Genomic DNA, 24,421 nt, shown 5'->3' on the forward strand with positions numbered 1-24,421 from the left:
GAAAAGAGTAGGGGTATAACCCCCGGCTCCTGGACAAATTTCCCATTGGCCCTTACCAATCATGGCCTCCTAATAATCCCCATCTATGAATTGTCTACATTACTCTGCTCTCCTGCCCACTGATAGCTGATGTGTGGTGAGCGCTCTGGCGCACTATGGCTGCCGTCGCATCATCCAGGTGGGGCTGCACACTGGTGGCGGTGGAGGGGAGTCCCCATTACCTGTAAAGGGCTTTTAGTGGAGTGTCCAGAAAAGTGCTATATAAGTGTAAGCAATTATTATTATTCAATTTCATATTAAAAATAAAAATAACGAATTAATGGAAATCTATACCGTAGATTATGCCGTATATATTGCACAGTTTTCACAGGTTCCTGCTGCAGGTGGTGTAATTTAATTGGCAGGAGGCACTCTTCCACTCTGGACCAGCATCTTCAAACCAGTGCTCCAGTATTGTAATTAGGGATACCAAACTGTAGATGAGACATTAAACTGAGGTTCTGACTAACTGGGCATTAAAGATACCAGTCAGAGAAAATGATAATGCTGTAGGATTAAGCAATTTTCCGACTAGCATGTGTATTGTCAGGTAACCAGAACAATAATAACTGCTGTACGTCATTTATGTAATTAGTGCCTATGGTGGAATGATTAATGAAAGAGACGAAAAATGAAAAATATAACCTGTCAACACCTTCCAAATTTTTTTTGTGAATCCATTTTCATTCGTTTTATTATTTCCAAAAACATAACACATCCCAAATCTTCATGAATAAAAGTGCAAATTATCTCTGAGAATAAAGTTTCAATAGTCTTAATTGTGATGTTAAGACTGTCTTTACCATTTTGAAACTGAAAAAAATAACAACATATCAACAAGATGTCTCGTGTATATTAAATTAGATTGAAAAGTCAGTCATTTGTTTTACTTTAATTAAATCAAGTGTAATACAGTACAATAGGTCTAAGGGTGTATTAGACTTGTTCTGTAGAGATGTACAATACACATTTTTAATTATGTACCTATCCAGCAGTCCTTGCTAAGAAGTGAGCTCCTTTTTAAAAAATTATATTTAGTATGTGCAAGTGCATTTCAGCAGCTGTGTGTGGGGTGGGTGATTCATGGTGAACCACAACCTTCAAAATTTGAGCATTATTTCCTCAGATGAATTAACAGCTAGATACCAAACAAGTTTGATGGACTGATTAGCTTTCTCTCATTTATAAAGTTTCTTTAGCATCTTACTTAAGCTATATTTCTTTAGAGATCAATTAGTCCTCTTTAAACTGTAAAGGTTCCTTGAACTTGCATGGTGCAATGTCATGGAACTCCTGACTTCTTTTGAAAAACATTCTTATCAGTGCTGGAAAGGTGTTTTTTACGATCTTTTTGTTACCTTTTCTTCTGGAGCCTGGGAAGTGTTCTTTGTCAGTTTTGTAAGTCACAAAAGCTTCTGATGTGCTGTGCATGTAGTTTTATGGGCAAGGGGCTCAACAAAAGCAGGCTATTACTTTCTAATCCCCTTTTCAGTTGTTTTGGAAATCAAGCACCTTGGTATTTGGATAATAAAAAGACATGATGCAGAAATCCCGAACAGCATTTATTTACCCATGTGGATAGCCTCAAAAACAATGTTTAAACCAGTGATGCTGCTTTTGTTTCAAGAAACGGTGTGTTAAAAGGTAAAGAAGCTGAATGTTTTCTGGCTTTGATTATTGATACTTAAAAAAAACAAACCAGTAGTTCTGGATTGGAGATTATACAGTATCATTAGCAGTGTCATCACATTTTGCATAATTTCACACCACAAGATTAAAGTTCAGCATACTGTATATGTGTGTCTTTTCACTTTGCTCACAGCTTGGTTTATTTCACATTGTCCAGACACTTGAGCTTTAATAGTTACAGTTTTTCCTAGCCTCTGGAACACTGTCTGGTCAGTAGACCTCAGTGCAGAGAAGTTTCGTTCCCCACATTAAACACTCTTAAATCAGACATTTTTATTTTATGTTTGGTGGTCTTAAAGTAGAAAACTGTTAATAATTATGAAACCTGTTAATCATTATGTGAGCAAAAAGAGAAAAAAGAGCTTGTCATGTAATGATGAATATAAAAAGGAGCGCAGCATGACAATTCTCAGATGTAGAGCAATTTCCATGAGATGTGAATTTATTATTGCATGTAGACTCTCAGATGGGCATAGAGACAAGTGGAAATTCCTATGTTTTTTTTGTATCATGACAGTACATACAATATGCTTTGTTACCACATTAGCTCATTCTGGACATCAGGTACAGTAATTTCATGGTATTGCACAAAAAGGTGACCTCTTTCTACTGAACATCCCTGTTTTCCCCATTCCAAAGAGCTCTCCAAACCTACATTAAGATACCTTTTATTCTTAAATGGTTTATTCTTTGAATTTGATTCTTTACGGTAACTGTTATATAAATACCCAGGTTTATTCTTGGATACAATAATTTTATCTTTTAGAATCTAGAACACATTGTACATGCTAAGGGTAGTCATTACCTGTCTGTTTTCAAAATTGCAACATTTAAAGGGCTTATTATCTGCTGAGAAATACATTCCCATATCTTGTAGTGATGAATGTATTTTCCTTAGATAATATTCTACAGGAGCCATGGAGTATACTGTACATGCGTTTAGTATCCCAGACATTAAGGAGACAGACATGGGTATGTTGATAGAATGTAATGGACAAGTGAATTCCTTTCTCACTGTTTAAAGTGTGTACTTGTAAACAGTAAACTCTGTACCTCAATCGTGTCCCTTTTTCAGTGTTTAATGTGTTACTGATAAATGTTCTGAACTCCTAGAAAGTGAAAATGTGCTTAAGTGACATACTGTGTAATTTTTAATCATAAATCTACGGTATGTGAGACATGCAGTGTTTTATTTGACAGCAGCATTACCACTTTCTAGCCTGATTAGTGCACTTTAACTGGATTTGGTGGAGTAGCAGTTTCCCCCTGAACTGAAGTTTACAAGGAAAGCAGTGCCCAGGATAGCGACAGGTGGATGCTGTGTTCTAGTTGGTGCTATAGGAGTCCTTCAGATGAGACATGAAACCTAGGTTATTTAAGATATGTTAGAGAAAAAAGTGTTAGCTCCAGGTCCTAGGCAAATTTCACTGGTTTTAAACTAGTTTTTCACATGTCCTCTTGATCTGTTGTGGCTGCTGGCGCATTATGGCTGCCACACGACTCCCAGGTGGGTGCTGAACTTCAGTGGTGGATGATGTGTGCCTCTCTGTATGTAAAAGTGCTGTATAAATGCAATCAAATAAAATGTACAGTATGTTGCACAGTTGCATATACAGAATGGGCATACCTGCAGATACAGTATGTGCAGGGCCATCAGATTTGGCTAGCTTGTATTTGAATTACGAATACTCTTAATGCTGTTTGAAACCAATATCCAGACCTACACAAAAGAAACTCCTTTTTAAAAATACAAAAGTGCTTCTTCTGTGGAGTTCCACAAGGGCACTTTTCCAAGAGGACAGCTATCTAACATGAAAACAAATTTGTGAAAATATGGGTCTCAGAGTGCACACTAAAAGAAGCATCGCCTAGAGGTCTGTGCACAAATGAGAGACGAAAATCACAGCAGACATGAACATTTCCACTGCAATAGTAATTTATTCTCTCCCAAGAACCCAAGTACTTAGACACTGACTGCCAAAGTAATGCTATGGGCCTGAACAGACATGGAGACATTTGCATTGTACATAAAACCATGATACATAAAAATAAATTAGCATTTGGAAATATACAGCTGCCAATCCTTGCTTGAAAAGAGTAGACTAGACCTAATGATAAAATAAAAACGTCCACCAGCTTGAGGTACATGTAAGTGGGTCTAGAGCATCAACTGTGAATGGGCATGGTTTCCAGATGCATTAATAATTCTTTTACTCTTCTAATAAGTCTTTTACCATCCTTGTGTGTTTCATAATTTCCTGGTTCTAAAATTTCAAAAGCACCTCTGAGTTTCATTTTTAATGGCTCATATCCAGTGCTTAAATTGGGCTATTAAACTGGTCCAGGCATGTAACAGACAGGAAACAGGCCAATTGAATTAGACTGGGGCAGTGTTGGGGTTAAGCACTACCTTCACTCTATGATTAAGGAGACTGTGCTTAAAGAAAGCCAAACTAGTTCTGATTTTGAAGAAGTCTTCCTATTTAAGGCAATATATTCTTGGAGTACTGTATATGGTTTGTACTGTATGTTCTAAGTGCTACCAATGTAGAACTGTTTTGAGGTATTCAGTTTGTATTTATTTTCTTACCACAAGCTTTTAACCAGCCTTATTGTGTCTTCTAAACATGCAAGCTCTTCATGCTTTTTGGAGCACTCATTGATTTTTAATTCATTGTAAAACCAAATTCCTTAATTAGGTTTAACCTGATCAAAGTTTATAGCATTTCAAAGAACTGTTTTGGAAAGATGAGAAATTAAATTTACTGCAAAATGTAAATTGTTAGTATGATTTCTCTGTATTTTGTGACCAACTACTTTGTAGTCTTGCCTGGTTCCCAGTTCTTTCAAGATACTGTATTCTCTGAGATGACACAACTCTTACCGGGAATAAGCAGCTTTCTTATAATGGATGGATGTCCTGTGTGTTTAGTGCATTAAATTCAGTATGAAATCCTGCATATGAAGTGTCACTGCTGAGTGAAACATGCAGTCATGCTAATGCCAGTCTCCTTATTGTCTTCATAGATTGATCGTGTCATATTCTGCATCTTCCTGGAGACAGACTTCAGGATCTACAAGGAAAAAATGTCAGACTTTTTCTCTGAAGGTATGCAGTCCATATTCATTGCTGTGCCACTTGGTTTGCATGTGCTCGCATAGACATTGGAACTCTTCATGCTTTTTTTAAACTCTGCACACAAAGGAGCACTGTTCTACAAAAAAAATAGCTTATAGGTAGGTGAGGATGATGTATCTACACAACTCGCCTAAAGTGCATCACTCCATGTACAATGGATCTAAATTGAAGAAAAATGGCTGGTTCGGTATGATAGAAGACACTTTCATCAATTTCAAAGTCATTGCAGTTTGACCCCTAATGAATGTTGTAAACCATGACTAAGTGAGAATCCTTGCACAGCTGCCACAACAGTGCCTGCATGAGCTAAACCAAATAGCCACACATGATTGGTTTTACAATGTGAGGCCTTAGAAATAGCTTTTCGTATGCACTGTCAATGCACAGCACTGGGGTTGCAATGTATTGCCTTAGATCAGAAGAGTAGATCAGAAACAAAGAGTTAGAGAGTGTTTCTGTATTACATTTATACCCATTAAAATACTATAAGATTTAAAACATCATAATAAGATTATTAAATAAGATTTAAATCAATAATACTATAAGATTTAAAACAACAAGTAAGATCCTGATTGATGGAACACATCGATCAAATGGGGAAAAGAAATGGTCAAAAGTAAGAAGCTCTTGGAAACGGTCTCCTTTTGAAGTTGTTGTAATGTTCTAAAGAGATCAACCTATATTGATTCAAACGGTGCAATCATAGATTAATACTTTAAAAAGACTAGATTGGAAATACCTAGCAGTACATAATTTGATGAGCCTGTTTCAAAAGTTGCCTCTTTGCAAACTGTGAATGAGTACACAGAGAAATAATTAGCATTATTTGCAGTAGAATAAGTCGTACTGTGCTCTGTATCAACTGGGTGCCATCACCAATGCTAAGCAGTGTGATATTTTCTTTTCATTCAATTCACATTTTCCTTTCAGCTAAGAATAGATCCCGATCATGGAAATCTAGGGAGGATTGCGTTGAACTGTTATTGGTTTTTATAACCCTTATATTAACTAATATTTCCCCTGGTAAAATGCAAATGTCAGGCCCTAACTTTGTTAATGTGGATGCATTGCTACTTTATTTAAAGCCCCTGTCATAGCAAACCATTTCATTTGCTGCTGGTCTCTAATTTTGAACTTTATGTCATCCTCAAATCCTCAAATGATTTAAACTGATAAGCATGTTTTCAAAAACTTCTTATTGTGTTAGATATTATTTTAAATATAAATATAAACGGGCAGTGACTTCCGGGAAGTCATTTCAGAGGAGAAACAGACTTTCGGAAAGGACTACATACAGTACATCACAGGACATGACCTTGACACCACGAATTTTGACTTTATTACAGTCCATCTAGTTATGTGTACAGATCAACTCTGTTGTCCCTAGATTTTATTGAACATGTTTATTTTTCTAACTGCTGTATAATTAGATTTGTTGTATCTATATTAGATTTGCCGGCAGCCATATCACCTTGCAACTCACAACTGGCAACCCACTGTAGCTAAGCAGGTACAGTACAGTAAGAACCCGGTCAATACCTGGATGGAAGACCTCCTGGGAAAAACTAAAGGTTGCTGCTGGAACTGGTGTTAGTGGGGCCAATAGGAGGCGCTCACCCTGTGGTCTGTGTGGGTCCTAATGCCCCAGTATAGTGACAGGGACACTAAACTGTAAAAAGGCGCCATCCTTCAGATGAGACGTGAAACTGAGGTCCTGACTCTCTGTGGTCATTAAAAATCCCAGGGCGTTTCTCGAAAAGAGTAGTGATGTTACTTCCCATTGGCCTTTACTAGTAATGGCCTCCTAATAATCCCCATCTATGCATTAACTTAATCACTTTGTTCTCCTCGCCACTGACAGCTGATGTGTGGTGAGCATTCTGGCGCACTATGGCTGCTGTCGCATCATCCAGGTGGGGCTGCACACTGGTGGTGGTGGAGGGGATGTAAAGCGCTTTGAGTGGAGTGTCCAGAAAAATGCTATATAAGTGTAAGCAATTAATTAACCTATACTGTATGAGAGATCAGAAGGAAGAGTAAATTTATTTAATCTTTGAAATGACAGACTCATTTTTTTTCTAAATTGTTTCAAATTGTTTTCCACCCAAAGATGCAAAATCTTAGAACACAAGGAATATTGATTGATTTACATATATTATTTAAGCTGAACTGGAAGAAGATATTGTCAAGTGCTGACATACTGTAATTTGACCCCAGGAGAAGAAGAGAAATGTCTGGATCATTTTTTATCAATTAAAAAATGTCAAAAGCTTGTAGGGCTTAGTAAGTTGACATTTTAAGGAAAGTAAGAGAGGCATTCTGCATCTGTTGTGAATCCAAACTGTGGATAATGAATGCTTTGCTTCGAAAGTGCTTTTTGACCCTTTAGGTCAAGGCCAAATTCATTTTATTTTCTCTGAGGCCTTGAAAATGGTAAATATGCATGTAGAGGACCTGTATGATTAATGTCATTCATCAGCTTTTAATAGCGTAAGTAGCTGAGTAGGTACTGTGCACACACTCAGGTTCAATTCCTGCTTCAAGGGATGCTGTTGCCTCATCTGTCTAATGGCTTTTCACATTTGTGTGAGGCTATTGTTAGATTTCCTGTCATTTGAATGAAATCTCTGTTTTCTGAGGGCAGCAAAGCTCTGGAAAGAGGTGGAGTTGCTTTAGCTCTAGTCTGCTAATGTTTTGTTCCTTTACTTCACCAAGGGCATGCAGGGGAGTGTGAAAGCAATGGGATGGAGCCCATTTATAGCTGGGATAACCCTTTATTGACCTCTTATGAACCACAGTGACATCTGGGCAGTCTGGTGCTAATTCACTGACCGACAGTATACATTCCAGTATACACACTAAATAAATCTGTGCATATATGAGATATTATTTTTATTTCTCATTACTATATTGTATTAGCTTTAATTAGAATTCCTGTTGAAATACATTAGGCATGTATTTATTTCTGTTAACGTACTGTAGGTCAAACACATTACAGTCACACTACAGTACTATATCTTAATGCAGCACAATGCTGTCATATTTTGTGCAAGACAGAACTAAGATGAGAACTGTTTGGGGAGTTTTCCTTGTATAAAAATGTCATAAATAATCACATCACCTTCCAGTTTTGCTCATGACCATCAAATTCAAACATAAACCCCGACGGTCATATAACTTTGAAATGGAAAGAATCCTACTGTCCATTTACAATTGTGATGTACTTTAAATCTTCCTTAGAGAAATACCTCTTTTGTTAAAAAATCATTAGTTTATTGTGTTATATATATTCAGGACTACTTTATCATTTACAAGCAATAAACACACACAAGAATTGAACTGCTTTAAAGAATGTTTATTGAGTGCATAGGGTACTGTACAGTGAGCTTTAACTTAAAAGCCAGCTGCAACTCTATTTTTATATTTGGGGGTTAGAAAGATTAGAGTGCATTTCAAACCACTATGAAAGCAAAATGTACACAGTAACGTGTAAAACCTCCAACTAACATCACAAAATAGACTAAATTTCCAGGTATGCACAGTGCCAAATTGCTGTCATTGTCTGCGATTCAGAACAAGGTAATAAAACGTCCAGGGATGTGAAGTGGCTTTATTACATGTTAAACAAGCAGGCTTTTGAATACATCTCTTTTAATCCAAGAGAAATATTGCTCTAGGCCTCAAGATGGTTTTGTAAAAAAAATGCTACTTACTGTACATACAGTATTAGCTCTGCAAGCAGATCTCATTGGAACATATCTGCAGTGAAATGTCTGCTGCACAACCTATACTTATTGGCTCATGCTGTACATTTTATTAGTGATTAGTAAGCAGGAAGGACCATTTTACCTCACAATTTGTGGTGGGACCAGGAGTTTGCAACAACATGGCCACCATAAATTAGGTTCACAAAGTTTACAATTTGGGGCTTAATTCAGAAAGTGTAAAATGTTGTGATACCATCTAGTAATTTATTTGTTTCCGACACTTCGTAACCGGTCTGAGAAATTGGGACTTCAGTTCCCCTTTAACCTGCTTGGCTGAGAACCAGCTCCCTGGCCATAGAAGGAGGTTAGTTTTGCTGGAGTCAGGGTGACAGTTGGATCCTCTTGAACAGGGAATCTGATGTCAACGTAGACTATGGGACCTCCATGCAGAGAGAGTAGTTAATCAAGGGGCAGCTGCAAAGGTGGTGGAGGGATACAAAAGATGAACGCAAAGATGAGGAAGCTTATTAAAGGTATTTGTAGGTTTCAGAAATTGATGTTGGGAATAATTGATTTAGAACTGCTGGGGTGAAAGTGATGTTGTTGTTGTCTTCTCTCTCAAACTTAAGAATTAAGTTAAGAATTCCATTCAAGGTTGTTCTTGTCCTCTTTAGGGCTTTTCTTCCGATTTTCTGCTTGTAAAAACCTAAGTAATGGTTGCCTGCTCAATGGAGTTGCCATCATGGAGACATCTATCTAGATTAATCTGTACTATACATGACTGAATGGCAAGGAAATAATTCTACCTGAATTTTACAGACATATCTTCTAACAGTAATTTATAGTTTGTTTCATAAAACCTGAATACATGTAACTTGGTAGCAAGCACAGAAATTTTTATTTTTCCATTGGAATTAAGAATAAAAAATACAGTATATAACTGAGCAGGTAGAAAATCTAATCAAATATGAAGTCCCAAAGCATCTGCGCTGAAAATTTTATGATGGAGTGTTAGTATTCCTCGTGGCGATGTGCTGTACCTAACTAGTGTGTTAAGTCTCTTCATGGGAGAGACATTTTACAGTGAGAATGCATATCCGTATAGCACAAATAATATATATATATAAATGGTATTAGGTCTTATTACCAAGCTGGTTTCATGTCATTTAAGTTGTGCAGTAAGGTTCTACCGTATCCTTATGTGATCACGTGCTGTTTTTGTGGTGTTTTTGAGCTATAGAATTAGTAAGATTTGGATATTTTGTTAAATAGCAGGCAACACCAAAGCCAGAAGACGACAAATTGCTCCAACTTAATATCTCTCTGTAATGACTTTGAAACAGCAATTAGCATATCTGCATGTGTCCTGAGAAGTACCTTATATAAACATCTTGTAATAATAATGCCCTCTCTACAGCTTAGCTCCACTGTCTCATCACTTTAACAATGGGACACCAGCAGAGGTGGCTATGAATCATCCCATAGCATTAATATATAAAAGTAAATTTGCCTATTCTTTTATGTATATTATCAACTTGCAAATTTTGCAGAGATCAGCCCCCATGTTCTTATGTTCAGTTTGACATTTCAATAAGGTCATCTAAATATTAATGTCAAAAACTGTTTGTCAATGCATGTCAGTCATGGTCTCTTGATCATTCCCAGAGCTTTTTGAAATGTATTTAGATGGAGATGATTTTTCTTAGAAAGTAAAGAATATATATTTTTTAAATCACCACTGACAGTATGCAAATGAAATGTAATTGTAATGTATATGACTAGATTATTTTATATAATGCTTGCTCTTGAGCAGTGCATAGTAAAACCTGAATAGTCTTTTGTGTCCTTTATACAGCTTAATGAAATTACATAATGGCATACATCTTAAGAGCCAAACTGTCTGTGCTGAAGTAGGATTCATGAACGAAAATCACTTCTCCCGAACTAGAGTTTTATTGATACTGGCAGAGTGAAGAGCAGTGAAGACTGGAACATTAAACTAGTTTTATGAGGACTGCAATATTCCTGTCCTGCACCATTTAGGTGCCTTGAGAAGCTTGTCATGCTTAAATGTGCTACACTTACACTACCGTATGTGTTAGAAAATAAATACTTGGTAGATTGAAGTATGCCAGTGTAAGAATTTACAAAGTTATGTGCTCTTTCAATAAAATGGATAAAAGGCTGTCACGGCAGTGATTTCTATTAGTAAACTAAAACACAAACCCTTAGGAGCCAACATCTTAATGCATAATCATTTTGTTCATTTCTTGTTTTTTTGACTGCTTTGACCTTGTTTGCAACCAGCACATCAAAATGTAAAGTCTAGGCGATAGTAAGGGAATCGGTGGTAAATGTGATGGCAGGTGAGATATCGAGAAACAGATGGATGTTGGTGATACTGTAACTGTGTGGATCTGATATTCCCATCAAGGTGGGGACTGAATGGCATGGATTTTACCCACACTGACATATTTTATGTCCCTCAAAGAAAGCCAGTAATACTGATAACATAAAGGTCTTGTGCATCTGTGCTCGAAACCATCTTTGAATAATTATGAATATGCAAACTAATCTCTGCATTTTCCCAATTTGTCCAAAACGTGGTGTGGTGTGGGTAGCTGCTGACACCTTTAAAGTGTGTCTTCCACTTTGTTGTTCACACAACACAATGCACATTCAAATGAAAATGAAAAATCAACACGTCATCAACTGCATTGTACGACTGACAAGCAAACACTAAAAGACATAAAATCCCATCAAGAAACATGAATAATTTGAGTGCTAACATCTCTAGTAATAAGGAGGAGGTGATGAAGGATAAAATTGATTTAATACAAATTATAATGAAAATTATTATTGTGGTTGATTAATGATTAATGTGGATAGCTTAATGATGATCTTGTGGTAAGGGACAGTACATTAACAATATTAGATTAAACTGACCTTTTTGGGGAAAAAGACTCTAACATACAGTAGATTAGGATAATAAGTAAGAACACACAGGATTAGTTGTGAACACAGTTTTCAGTCTTGATAGCTTAACACCTCTTACTACTACTCACAGCTAAATCATCCTATATTATATTATCAACTCCTGACACCAGCACCACTAAACTGGAGCAACTGACTTAATTCATACTAGGAAAACGAAGAACTGACATTAAATTGGAGACAGCACTTTGCAGCCAGGTGAGTTTTAAACTAATTACTAGTTACTTACCCCCCATGATTGAAAACCCCCACACTCTCTCCTCTGTTACGGCAATTAAATGAAAAAAGCATTTAACCTGTAAACACAGGACACGGCATTACTGAAAATCATGCTGTATACTGTATGTATACATAGTCAGAAACCCATGATTTAAACATTTTTACGTATTTTGGAGGCATTTGTTTTTGTGCTATACAATAAACCCTTGAAAAGTGGGGGCTCTGAAATTCTTTTAATATTTCTGAATACTGCACCAGTATTGGTATCCTATCAGGCTTTTCTTTTAAATTCAGATTGTGAAAAGAACATGCTGGGATTGATCTAATTCTTAATACCTTGTATACCGTATGTCAAAATGCCATGAGAAGTCTGTAAGCCTACATATTACTATTATTTTCTCTGTAATGGTTTGCTTTAATTATTGTGTTGCCATTAATACCAGTGCTGTATGCTATGTTTAGTGCATTTGGAGATTATGATTCAGTTACTATGCAAATAGCTTGCTGTTTACATGGTACTTATGGTCTTGTTTGGCTTACTTGTAAGGAAACCCTGCTGAGTGTAATATAAACCCTGCTTGTTATGGTGTGTTTGTGTTTCTTATTGTGACGTTTAAAGCCTATAATTTATTTAGCTGAAGTTGCTAGTGAATTGTCAGATCTTTTGAAAATCTGTGAATCAGTTTAGACTTCTAACAGCTACAAAATTACGCCTTTACTTATTTTTTGTCGTAGAATAAAATAAGATTTAGATTGTGAAACATTGTCCTAGTTGTTAGGACTCATGATTTGTTAACACATTACATTGAAAGTTAGGTTACTGTTAGGTTACAGTAAAAAAAATGTATTAGTAAACCACTGACCCGTTAACCAACTTTCTATTTTGTAATACCACAATAAGATCTCTTGTCTCTTTAATGCTGAAAAACGCTTTTCCACACAAAGAAGGCAGTGAATATTGTATTTAGTCAGAACTAATGTGAATATGGATTATTATTATATTATGCAATACCGGGGAATTGTTCAAGATTTTGTAATCAGAGATCAAACAATGGAAATGTTGATGCTCGGTATAGGTTTCTTAAATTGACAACATTTGCAATCCCAATTACAGAAATAATATACTGGATGGAACTTTAAAATGTGAAGTTTCTGATCTTATAGGAATATCATTAAAATACCTTGAATGAGAGCTGGCTAAAATGCTAATTAATTGAGACCATATTATTATTATTATTTGCTAGTAAGTAATAAAGAATTCACCAAAGATATCTGTAGTATGAATGCAATAAGGATCAGTGGAAAATATTATTATCCATTTTACACTAAAGACGCAAATGTAAACCTTTAAATATAAATGATGGTTCTAAGCATTTGGGTAGAAAAGCATCAGACAGTATCGTATACGTCTTTATCTACTGGTCAATTTTATTAAAGATGGACATGACAATTTGTTAATTGACAGCCAGCGTAGTGAATTTTTTTTTAATATTACATACAATTTATTCCGCTGTGGAGTAGACATTTTAATGTAAACCCGCATACTTTTTTCTCACTTGCATCTATCCTAAAAAGGTATGTCTAATTAAGGCCTGTATTCAGTCAGGAAGTGTGCTTCAGCTGCAAAAGATTAATAATCATATGAGATTTTGTACATTTTGTAAGAATAATCTTTTTCAACTGACAGGCAACTGACACTTCACTAAGTACATTATATCTCACAAATACTCTGCTTTTATTCAGAAGGCTCTTGTGAGGCACCAGGCAGATAACTTACTTGTTGAATTTGCAGTTTTAGTTTGACTTAATGTGGTAGATGATGCACAATGTGTGTCAGTGCCATTTCTTCAAAGAGTGCGGTTAGCGTTGCATAGATATACTGACATTAGGCACTGCATGGGATTTTGACTAAGGCATTGGAAAACAATTTCCGTGATTATGAATTATTTTATTGCATTGACACTAATGGAAGTGAAGTTTTTAACAGAGGGATGTTCACTGTCTGAGCGGTGTTTATGCAGGGAGGAGTCATGCCTGTGATCTCTGAAACATATTCTGAGTGTTCAATTATTCATCTCTTAAGTTCTGACTTTATGTTCATATTTCTTTATCTTTCCCGGGGGTCTATTACTGATTTGCTTTTTATTTATAATAAAATAAAAGATAAAAACTCTAATTAAATTAATCAACATCTAAAGGAACTAGTGTTTGCCTATGATATTGTATCCCTTACTCTGTGACTTATACCTGCAAATGTACTGTTGTATAAGCAGCTTTATATTTGGTGTACTCTAACAAAACATATTTTAATCAGCTGACAATTCTAATTATTAGGATAGTTTACAGATGATCAGTAACTGAAATGTGAACTGAAAACATAATTGTTGCCTATCACTCAAGTGGTACAGTAGTAGCATGAATCTGGCAGAGGAATGCAAAAGTTTCTCTGACAATATGTGCTTGAGTAAGGCTATAGCTTCTAACATATTTCTGTGGATGGCTTACAGGCTTTGCTTAACCCCCCATTGTTAAAGTTCACTTTATTATTACACATAGGGTGAATTAAATTTGCATGAGCAACCTGTTTTGCTGATGTAGAAAAGGTCAATAGAAAGGGTCTCACTGGAAGGAAAGAAAACAGGCTAACACTGAATGCTAAATGACTTGTGAAAATAAGAGATTTTATTTCACATGTCAGATTCACTAGACTGTGACTAATTGGGAAAAAATGTCACTTGCATTTGAACCTCCATAATTTTCTGTAATAACTCCATCAAGACTTTTAGAAACCAACTAATAGATAATCTTTTTTGGTGCAATTTATTAAGTTCCATTGAAGTTTTATGGCGGCAGCGTTCAAGATGTGAATGGGAAATTCCAAAATAGTGTTATCTGGATCATTGTTTCACAGCTCTGTCATATGAACCATAAAGGCTAGTTCTCAGTACTGTACCTCAGTGCATGTTTTAAGAGAAGTAAATTCCTCAGTTGAACCTAGAAGAAGGTTGAGCAATTGGCACCCGTTTATATACTGTACAGTAGGTTGGGTGGATTCCTGCAATCAGGATAAAGTACTTTGCTCAAAGGAGAAACCAGCAGGATTTGCATTTAAGACTTGAGGCCATCTTTAGCTGGGGGTCCAGAATCCCAGCCAGTACTACTCAATGCCTCCCACCAGTATACAGTATATATGGTCTATGCCTTTAACTGACAGCAATCCAGAGCTGCAGTGATTCTATGCAAAATGTTATGTAGTTTTGAAGTGCATGTTAAATGATATAATATCCATGGAATGCCTTCCTACCTGTGTGTCAAACCATATTAGTCCATTAACTCACCATGAAGGATATACTGTTCAGTGCCCTCCAGATTTATTCATATCCTCAATAAAATAGGAATAGAAAACATTATATAACAGAATGAGTAACGGACTGGATGCCTTTCACTTGACAAAATTGTCTAATGTTATAGTGCAGCCATAACCGCATCGCATAGAGCTACAGGTACAGCACATGTGAGTCACGTTTGTCACAAGTAAATAATTGATTTCCAGAGAACAACAGTGTCCACAGGATGCTGCATTGATAGCAATGTACTGTATGTGTTGTAGTATGTATTTTAATTTGCATTTAAATGATTCGTTCATTCTTAATATGTTTTTCTTTTGGCATGAATCTCTTTGGCATGATTCTTTATATTTAATAATGTCAACTTTTAAGTCAGCATGTAGTAGGTTAGGGCTCTGGACTCCAGAGCAGAGGTTCATGGGTTTAGGTCCTGAATGGGAAGCTGTTGTTACATCATTGAATACTGTAAGCCTCATTTAGATTTACTCAGTTAATGTCCTGCTGTATAATTGGTTCTCCATGTCTTTATGATCTTTTTTTTCAACCATCTAACTAGATAAAATGAAGAAATACAAAATTAAAAAGATTGCAATGTATCTTCTCTGAAACCTTAACTTCACGTTCTGCACATGAATTTACAAAATTTGAAAAATCAAGGAAGAAAACCAGCCTTTTAAAGTGTAGTGCTGTATATACTGCAACCATGTTATGAAGTGTTGAGTTTAGGTAATAACCAATGTAATGTATTGATGCTAATTTTGGTTACATTATTCTTGAGAATGTCCATTTATTTTACAGTGAGAACAGCCTCCTGTCTAGACTGTCACAGTGTTCCTGTCATAAAGTCCACCTGCTGCTGGTAGTGGCTTGACCAGCAGCTGTGTCGAGGATTGCTGGACACAGTGGTGCTGATGAAAACTGCCATGAAAATGTCTTCCCTTTGGCATTTTGTTACAACAGCCTGTTAATTTTTCCCCCTTTTTCCTCATTATAGAAAATAACATAAATGAAGATGCAGCTGAGGAACCAACTAAGGAGGAAGGTCTGTAAAAATGTTACTTGACTTCCATATGTAGATTTTATTCTCAAAGGTCCTATTATTTATTACAATTCTCAGAATTGTTTCTGGAATTTTATATTTCTAGTGCATTCATAATATTAAAAGTAAAATACCAATAACTCTAAAGAATGCACATACACCTTTAGTTGCAGGATATTGCTTTTTAGTTTAGGCTACTCATCTTTAAATTAATACTTTACTGGCTCTACAATAAATGTAGAATGAAAGCTACTCAGCTTTGTTATATGGGATGTGATAATGCTCTGCCAATTGAAAGGGGAATAGATTTAACGGCACATTCTGCAAAATGAGGCTGCACTCAATCTAAAGAAAAGGAAGAAATATGACAACTTCTGAATGCCCATGGCTTCCTGGGGGGTCAGTCTTACCTTTGGAGTGAGTGGGAATATAATCTGCAAAGGCAGAAATGTGTAGGCTAAAAGAAAAAAAAAAACAATAAAACAGCAGAAATATCATAACGCAGAAAGTAATTGCTGGGTGATCTAGTTCGTCTAGGGGCAAAGTTATTTTTATCTTCTTGAAAATGGGTTGGCACAGATGCCACAGGCACAGGTATAGTGAGGAAAGTAGGAAAGAAAGAGCATCCTGGCAATTATACTCATGTACTGTATTTATTCAATTATTTTAGATTGACACAAAATAAAAACTGAATGCTACATGTTGAAACTACAGAAGGTGTGTGTTAATAAAGCATATCATACAGTTTTCACTAGAGCTCTAGAACATTTATTCAAAACGTAAAGCAATTCAGTATCATGTTAAACTACAGGCATAATTCATGGGCCCAAAGACTGACTGGTTAGTAGCTAATCACACAGACAGCTGAGAGATTTGGATGTAGTATATGAATCAATTTCATGTACAGTTGGCTCAGTCTGCCAGACTTTCATTCTCCTGAACATTTTGCAATGAGTTTTCTAATGTTGGTCTTGTCAGTGTAAATTTAAGAAATGTTTATTATAAGGAAGTCATTTTACAAGTGAAACCTGCGTTACCTTCAACTGAAAGATAAAATACTTTTCTATATTTTTTCAGATGTTCTTTTGAATAATTCCTTGAATAAAAGTTATATACAATATTCAGCACAACACAGAACATACTGTACTATACTGTTTCTGAATACCAATGTTCTTTTAAGATACAGTAGATGAAACTGAGGGTTACATGGAAAGAACTTAAACTGGGGATTACAGTAACAGGCAGAATACGTTTTACCCAAATGTACAATCTAGCACAACACTAGATTGTACATCAAAGACTGAAAGGTGTGCTTTTATTTTAAAAAGAACACCTTCATTATGTGTCCAACACCTCTATTATGTTTTATTGCATAGAAGCAAACAGATCATGCATCTGTACATGTTATTGCAATACATTAAGCCACAAAATCAAGACAGGCGGGTCGACTTTAGTGGTAGGTGAATAAATTACATTTATAGTTAGGCATGCTTAAAAAGGCAGGTTGTACCATAAAGTTCATATATTACTGGTTCAAGCCTGGTCCATATCATTAGCTCTGTATCTCTGACTAAGATTCCTCAAACAGCAGTGCAAGCAGTGATTGGGCATCATCAGGGATGGAGGGGCATTAGTTCGCCACACTGCTATTGGCTTTTGGAGCAACAGTGAAACATGGGATCTCCAAGGCACCTGCAAGCTTGCAGTGACATCAGCTAGAGACCTGCTGCTCTTCTGCTTCTCCAGCTAACTCCCCTGTAAGGCACTGTGGAGCTTACAGGCTGTCAAATGTTGAATGACTCTGGCAGGTATCTATAGCTCCTTCCCCTCTGTGGCACAGTGTTTTTAGCAATAAATTCAGTAGTCAACAACTATTGTCAATTTAAAATTAGTTGGTAAGTTCAGTCAGTTACAATTGACTCCAAATTTATAATCCAAAGTTATAAAAGGACTGAAGATGCAGATTAGAATATCATTTAAAGTAGGTGCTGTAAAATAAAAGCATTTAATACAGAACGTTAGTGGATACTGTATACAGTAGTAGAAAGTTTTTTTACACAGTGACCTGAATATTGCAAATTTCTCTTTGCAGTACAGCAGCTTTTATATCTATGGACTTCCACTGTGATATTTCCACTCAGGTCTTATTTCTGAATGGTTGTTGAAGAAAATAGATGAACAGGCATAATTTGAGCTTCAGCACAAATGAGGGATCTCTCTAGGAAGGATACTACTCTGTATCCTGTATAATCAATACTGATTCATGTAGCCGTCTAATAAAAACAGTGAAAAGTTTGGAATCTTACAAGGTCTAGTGCTTAAAACAATTTTAGAATTGCACAGACATTTGTCTTGTTTGTTTTTCATTTCCTTGCAGAAAACAAACCTTTAAATCCGAGTTTCCTGGCAATTTCCTTTTGAAAATACCCTCAATGTTTCTAAAGAAATATGCCAGTTCTATAGTTTTCAGGTCAAAAACGAATACAGTATTTTCATAAGGGTGCCATTTATTTTATTACTTGTTTTAAGATAAGAGAAAAAGAGGTTTATCCTTAATTTTTTCTTTGTGTGGCTTCAGACTTCTAATGTAAGGTGTTAAGTAAGTCCATAATATTTAGTAGTGTCTATTACTCTTATACAGTACATGAAACTTCTGACAGATGAGCAAAGTTATTCAGAGAAACATTTCAAGAAATAAAATATAAATGAAAAAGTTTCATGTGACTGAAATATATTGTTAAGGTGTGTTTCCATATTTGTTTGTCACCTGAGGAGTTAACTTTACTTTTCTCAAATGCTTTTTATGGTTTGTACTGCTGTCCCATATCTATCTCCATCTGTCTCCATCTGCCTCTCCTCCCCCAAAGCAAAACAATTCTGTGTCACTAAGTACTAGGATATCTTAAGAAGACATTTTTTTCAATTCATATATTGTATATACATTATATAAATGCCATCCAACTGTTCCCCATTTCATTTGTCTCGGCCATGATTGCACTGACCTTTCTCTCTGCATCCTTTTGTAGGTATTCATAAACACTTAGCCCAGATAGACATCAGAAATCAAGATTTTCTTTTAACTCTGTTCATACCTTCTCTCAGTTCTCAGTGATTGGCTTTTTTTAAAATATCACCATTCATGTATAGATTTCTGCCTTCCATGCTTCCTCAGAGCTTTCTCCCTTGGATTTTAATCTTTTCATTCCTTTTCTTCACATCATCCTTAACCATTCTGCCTCATATTTCCCTACCCTTATTCCCCCACACACCTGAAGGCTGCTCCACAGCTTAATCATTTTTTATTTTTCAATATGGAATTAACCTCTGCTTGTTTATCTGTAGCTAGCGTGCAGATGCCGCTCCACATTCAAACATTTATTTAGAAAATATTTTATGTTTTTTTTACATAGTTATACCACATAGTCTTCTGCTTTCCTTAACTAACCTGTTTAGAATGGATATTTTTAGGAGAATCATCTTGTATTTCAATTTGAAAAGTCACTTTTCAGATCTGACAGTTTTCTAAATCCATTAGTACAGTATACTTGAAATGGCCATTGAAAGCTTTGATTATTGAATGTAGCACAACCTCCTGTAAGATTAGAATAGTATCCAAATTTCATTTTATTGCAGCCGGCTGTTTTGCTGTATGAAAATCTGTACAGCAAGATTGGTGTTCATGTGTGCCATGCAAATAGAAGCTTTCAAAAATCTTTCTGTAACCTTTGGTACACTGAAAGTTGTCAAAACTCATGATAATCAGTAGCTGGGCAAGGTTCCTGCTTTCATTGTTTCTTAATTACAACGTATTTTCCGACAATGTAAACCGATATTGGTGTGTACAGCTTATAAATATGTAAACTGTTTCAGAATTCATTGTGTTGTACAGCAATCTCTTATCTCTTGGCTCTTGTGTAAAAACAGTCTGTATTACATTGAAGCCAAGTTTCCATGAAAATCACCTTGCTTAAAGACCTTGCCTGCCCGTTGCTTTGAGATACCACCCAGAATTTTCATTGTTGATTCTGTTCTTTCTCACCAGATAGCCCTAGCTAATTCTCTGGACTACTGATGAATGCCTTGACATAAGTCCAAGAACGGCCCTTAATACTCTTTAAGTCAGATGAGATTTCATTCTGTGTAGTCTGGACTGAATTCAGACTTACGAAAGACTGGTGTTCTCACAAAGAATAGTTTTTGTCTAGGATCTGCCTTGTGTTTGCTCCAGATATTCATATTTGGTCTTAAATCAGCAGCCTTTACTGAAGAGGTGAAAAAAGAAAACAAAAACTGTTTTATCCAACACTAGTCTTACAAATTAGCTATGTTAACAACCAAGAATGTCTTGGATCAAAATCTGTTCAGCTGAGCTTCAAATGTGCACACACTTACTGTACATTATTACAGTAGATCAACAAATCTGATATCCATGAAAAGAGGAACTCATGTTCCTTAACATGAGTTTATTAATATGTTTATTCTCTTTGTTTGATAGACCATCACTGTTCCTAACAATGATCATTGAATCTACACACACGTGAAGATGGCAAATGTTCAAAAATGTGTATTTTTTAAAATAGGGTCCTCAAAGAGAACCGTATTATATTACAGTTAATGACTGCAATTTGTTTTTGTAGGTAAGAAGTACACACCCCCTGTCAAGAAACCCAAAAAGAAGAAATCAAGCAGAGGTGAAGACAGCAATGAAGGTACAGTATACAGTACATGCTAGATGTCTTTTGACTTTGCAGGTTTTTTTGCTGTTATTTTGGATTAGGGATACAGCTGCAGATTTCTTATCTTGGGGGGACTGGCTGTAAAATGGAACTTTGCTGAAAATAATGTTTTCATTTTGAGTTAGATTTGTTTAAGGATCCATTATCTGACTGTTTTGCAGTTTCAGCCCGTTTAGTTAAAAACAATTACTGCCTTCTTCAATAAGATGGACCAAAGATAATTAAATTCTTGCACCGGTGAAGAAAAAAGTAAGCAATTAACATCACATACTATCCATTTGTCTTCAAGCATTAAGGTGTTGAAGGGAAAGTTAAATGTTATATAAGCCTTAGCTATTCTCTTTGGAGAAATAGCCTTTTGACTTTAATATCCTTCAGGTCTACCATGTAACGTCTTAGAAAGATGTGGAAAGATGCCGCATACTCCCATGGTAACACTGCATTTTTCAGAATTGCACTAAACCTATGCAGTGTGGAATAAACCTTAAAAGGAAAATCCATACAAAGGTCTTACCTCTAGTTTAGCTTTGGTATTTTTATTTTGAATTTTTTAAGTGGTCATTTGTCGGGGGTCTTCAGTTAAACAATTTATCCAGGGTCTGAGTGTAGCCAGCCAAAATGGGTACATTCAGACCTCAGTGAACCTCCACAGGAATGTTTGATTTTCCTCTTGATAGAACTGTCTGGATTTTGGAGAAAAAAAAGAATTGCAATATTATCTCTTTCTGTAAATGTGATTACATGGTTTTTGAAAAAAACAATCTTCAGCAAGAACATAAAAAAGCTTATTCTGTCATTCTGCCAACTACATTTGAGGTAGTTATCTTGAAGGCCCGTTTAGATTTACTGAGGCTTTGAATTGCAAATGTACAGCAAATTGTACACTGAGGATAATTGTATACTAATTTTGTTTTTTGGAGAGGGGGCTCAGCTCAGTATTGTTTAAAGATATAATAGACTATTTAGAGATGCTTACAACATTTTTAATGACACCCAACATTCAGGATGTAAATTCCAAAACATACCATATAATGCATCTCTTACAATACTTTGTCCAGTATAAAGACGCAGTAATGTTTGATTCAACATGTAAAAATATATGGGTCTCTCTCTTGCATGACCTTGTTGACTTCTGAAGACCACAGTAGGGTCACAAACTTGTTGAGATTTAGGATCAGACATTTTCAGCATCTCGTCTCACAGCTATGAACACTGCAGCCACAGACAGGAGAAATGAGTCTTCTTGAATCCACCCACCTTAAAAAAAACATCTTTGAATGCATCACAGATGGCACAGATCCTTACCGGAGGTTCAGCGTCAAGGGGAGGAGAGCCACATCTCTCGCCTACAGGGCTACAAGCCTGCGAGTCTCTTTGTAGCCACAGGTGTAGCTGTGTCACTGGCTGAAGAGTGGCTTGGCTGAATAAGAATGCCCTGTTCCTTGGTGGCGCTCAGTCAGTTTTGCACCACCACTTGGTACTGTATATCACACTCACAGTCTGTGAGATGACCCAGGATCAACGCCACAATGACCGGATCAGAGAGTTCAACCCACATTCAAGTGAAAACCTGTTACTGGTTGATCTACTTTCTGCATTTTACCTGCTGGAATAAGCTTTCAGTTCATTTATTAGCGTGTTTCACAATAATGGCAGTCCCTTATAAACCTATTGGTACAGTAGTCATCTAGGCAACATTGCTTCAAACAAATGCTAGATTTGGGATACATGGGTTTGTGTATTAAAACACCTGTGCCTTATCCCTTTGGTCTGCCGGTTAATCGCTTTGACATTTGCATTATATAAAGTCTTGGAAAGTTGCTGCCATATCAGGGAAATTGTAATTCAAGTCTGCTGCTGTGGAAACTTGTGATAGCAGTTTCTTATGCCCTATGTCACTGTTCGTACAATAGCAGTCCTCATAGTGTTTGATCAAAGCCTTTTCTCATTAGGCTGTGACTGTGAAAGGGCGAGAGGGAATCGTATAAATGGAGACTTTTTTCTCCTGTTAAATAAATTCATGCAAATATCTTATTCTTGTATCCTTATATTTTTGTCACTTTATTAAAGTTGTAATGGGCTAATTACAGTCCCTGCCACATTACTTCAGGAGTGTTACTTCTATCTTTGGTGGAAAAGCCTTGTGCTGAGTACATTTGCTAATATTATCTTTATTCATGGTAATATATAAAGATAGTCCTATAAGCACACTCAAAGCACACAAAATAATGAAAGATCTGTTGGTTTAACAGTGATGTATACACCTTCTACACTTGTTTCTATTAACTTTGTCAGCCACCATGGAGTATAATAGACATACCAGACATGTAAATTAAATTTTTGTTTGTATATTTTACCCTTGAGTGTAAGTTAAGCTCACAGACATTTATTTTCTTGTGTCTAGTCAAAATAGGTCTTTATCCTAACTTTGAATACTGATGTGAGAATGTAAAGTAACAACAATAATGATGTAATGGTACTGTAGCTGTATTCTATTGCAATAAACTGTATATTTAATATTAAGTATTTCCTTAATATTTAGGAGTCTTAATATTTCAAGCCTGTTGGGAGAGGAGCAGGTCTGAGTGTTTTATCTTTATGCCAACTCAGCAGTGGCTATAATAAAGGAAATAAGAAAATGGGTGTAGAGTTTGTGTTATTAATGCAATAGCAGCTTCAGTTTTGCTATCCCTTCTTCCTTCCACTATTTGATGTTTGAGATTATCCCATAATTGAAATGAATGCAGGCTTAAACAAGATCGATTTAGTGAATGCAACCTGACATGGTTTGATGTCTTTCAATAACAAGCTATCAAATTTATTTTCTTTATAACTGAGTATAAATGCAATTACGCTGAGAAAGCAAAACATAGCAGCGCTGGAGGCTTATAATTTTCTAGTCTCTTTACTTTGGTTCCCCACAGAAGGTGCCCGATGTGCTCAGACAGCACTGGCATCTTCTGCCACAGGCTTACCAAATCAGATTGCTGTGAAGCACCGACGAACTGTGTCCTGAATGGTGAGAGTCTGGCTGTCAGATATGCAGTGCCTGTGAATGACAGCAGTTGGTCCTGTCAACAGGGAGCACTTTTTCCCATGCATTTTTCAATTATTTCATTGTACAGTAGCTGCATATGAAATAAGCTTTTGAGGATGCAAACAGAAAAGTGGATTGGGGAGGGGGGGGGACTGCAGCCCTTATTGGGGATTAAGGATCCCAGATACCACCTATCCCACTCTGTGTCCTTGGTGTGGTTGCTTGATCTATATGTAATGCTTTAGTAAATGTTAAGTCATGTGGGGTATGTTAAGAGAAGAACTGCACAAATCCATACCTGTAGTGAGGTGATTTGTAACAATCACTGCATAACCCTGAGTGCATGCAGTCAGTAGGTGCTGTTAATTAGGACACTGCAGGAGAAACTCCATTACCTTGGTGCCACCTGCTGGGCAGTAAGTGAACTTGCTAGAATAGAAAAAGAACATTTGTACAGGTTTAGAAACAGGGACCT

General features: G+C 36.2%; 1 protein-coding gene across 2 annotated transcripts in view; it reads left to right on the forward strand.

Moving 5' to 3' along the window:
* Positions 1-24,421, forward strand: part of macrod2 (mono-ADP ribosylhydrolase 2) — a 601,357-nt gene that overhangs the window by 544,259 nt on the left and 32,677 nt on the right. For both annotated transcript variants that reach the window (XM_015362869.2, XM_015362870.2), the window contains exons 9-11: positions 4,756-4,837; positions 16,129-16,176; positions 20,811-20,882. In XM_015362869.2, the coding sequence (XP_015218355.2) occupies positions 4,756-4,837; positions 16,129-16,176; positions 20,811-20,882 (202 nt within the window). The remainder of the gene's footprint in view (positions 1-4,755; positions 4,838-16,128; positions 16,177-20,810; positions 20,883-24,421) is intronic.

The sequence above is a fragment of the Lepisosteus oculatus genome, chromosome 17 (assembly GCF_040954835.1).
Source record: "Lepisosteus oculatus isolate fLepOcu1 chromosome 17, fLepOcu1.hap2, whole genome shotgun sequence".
NCBI lineage: Eukaryota > Metazoa > Chordata > Actinopteri > Semionotiformes > Lepisosteidae > Lepisosteus > Lepisosteus oculatus.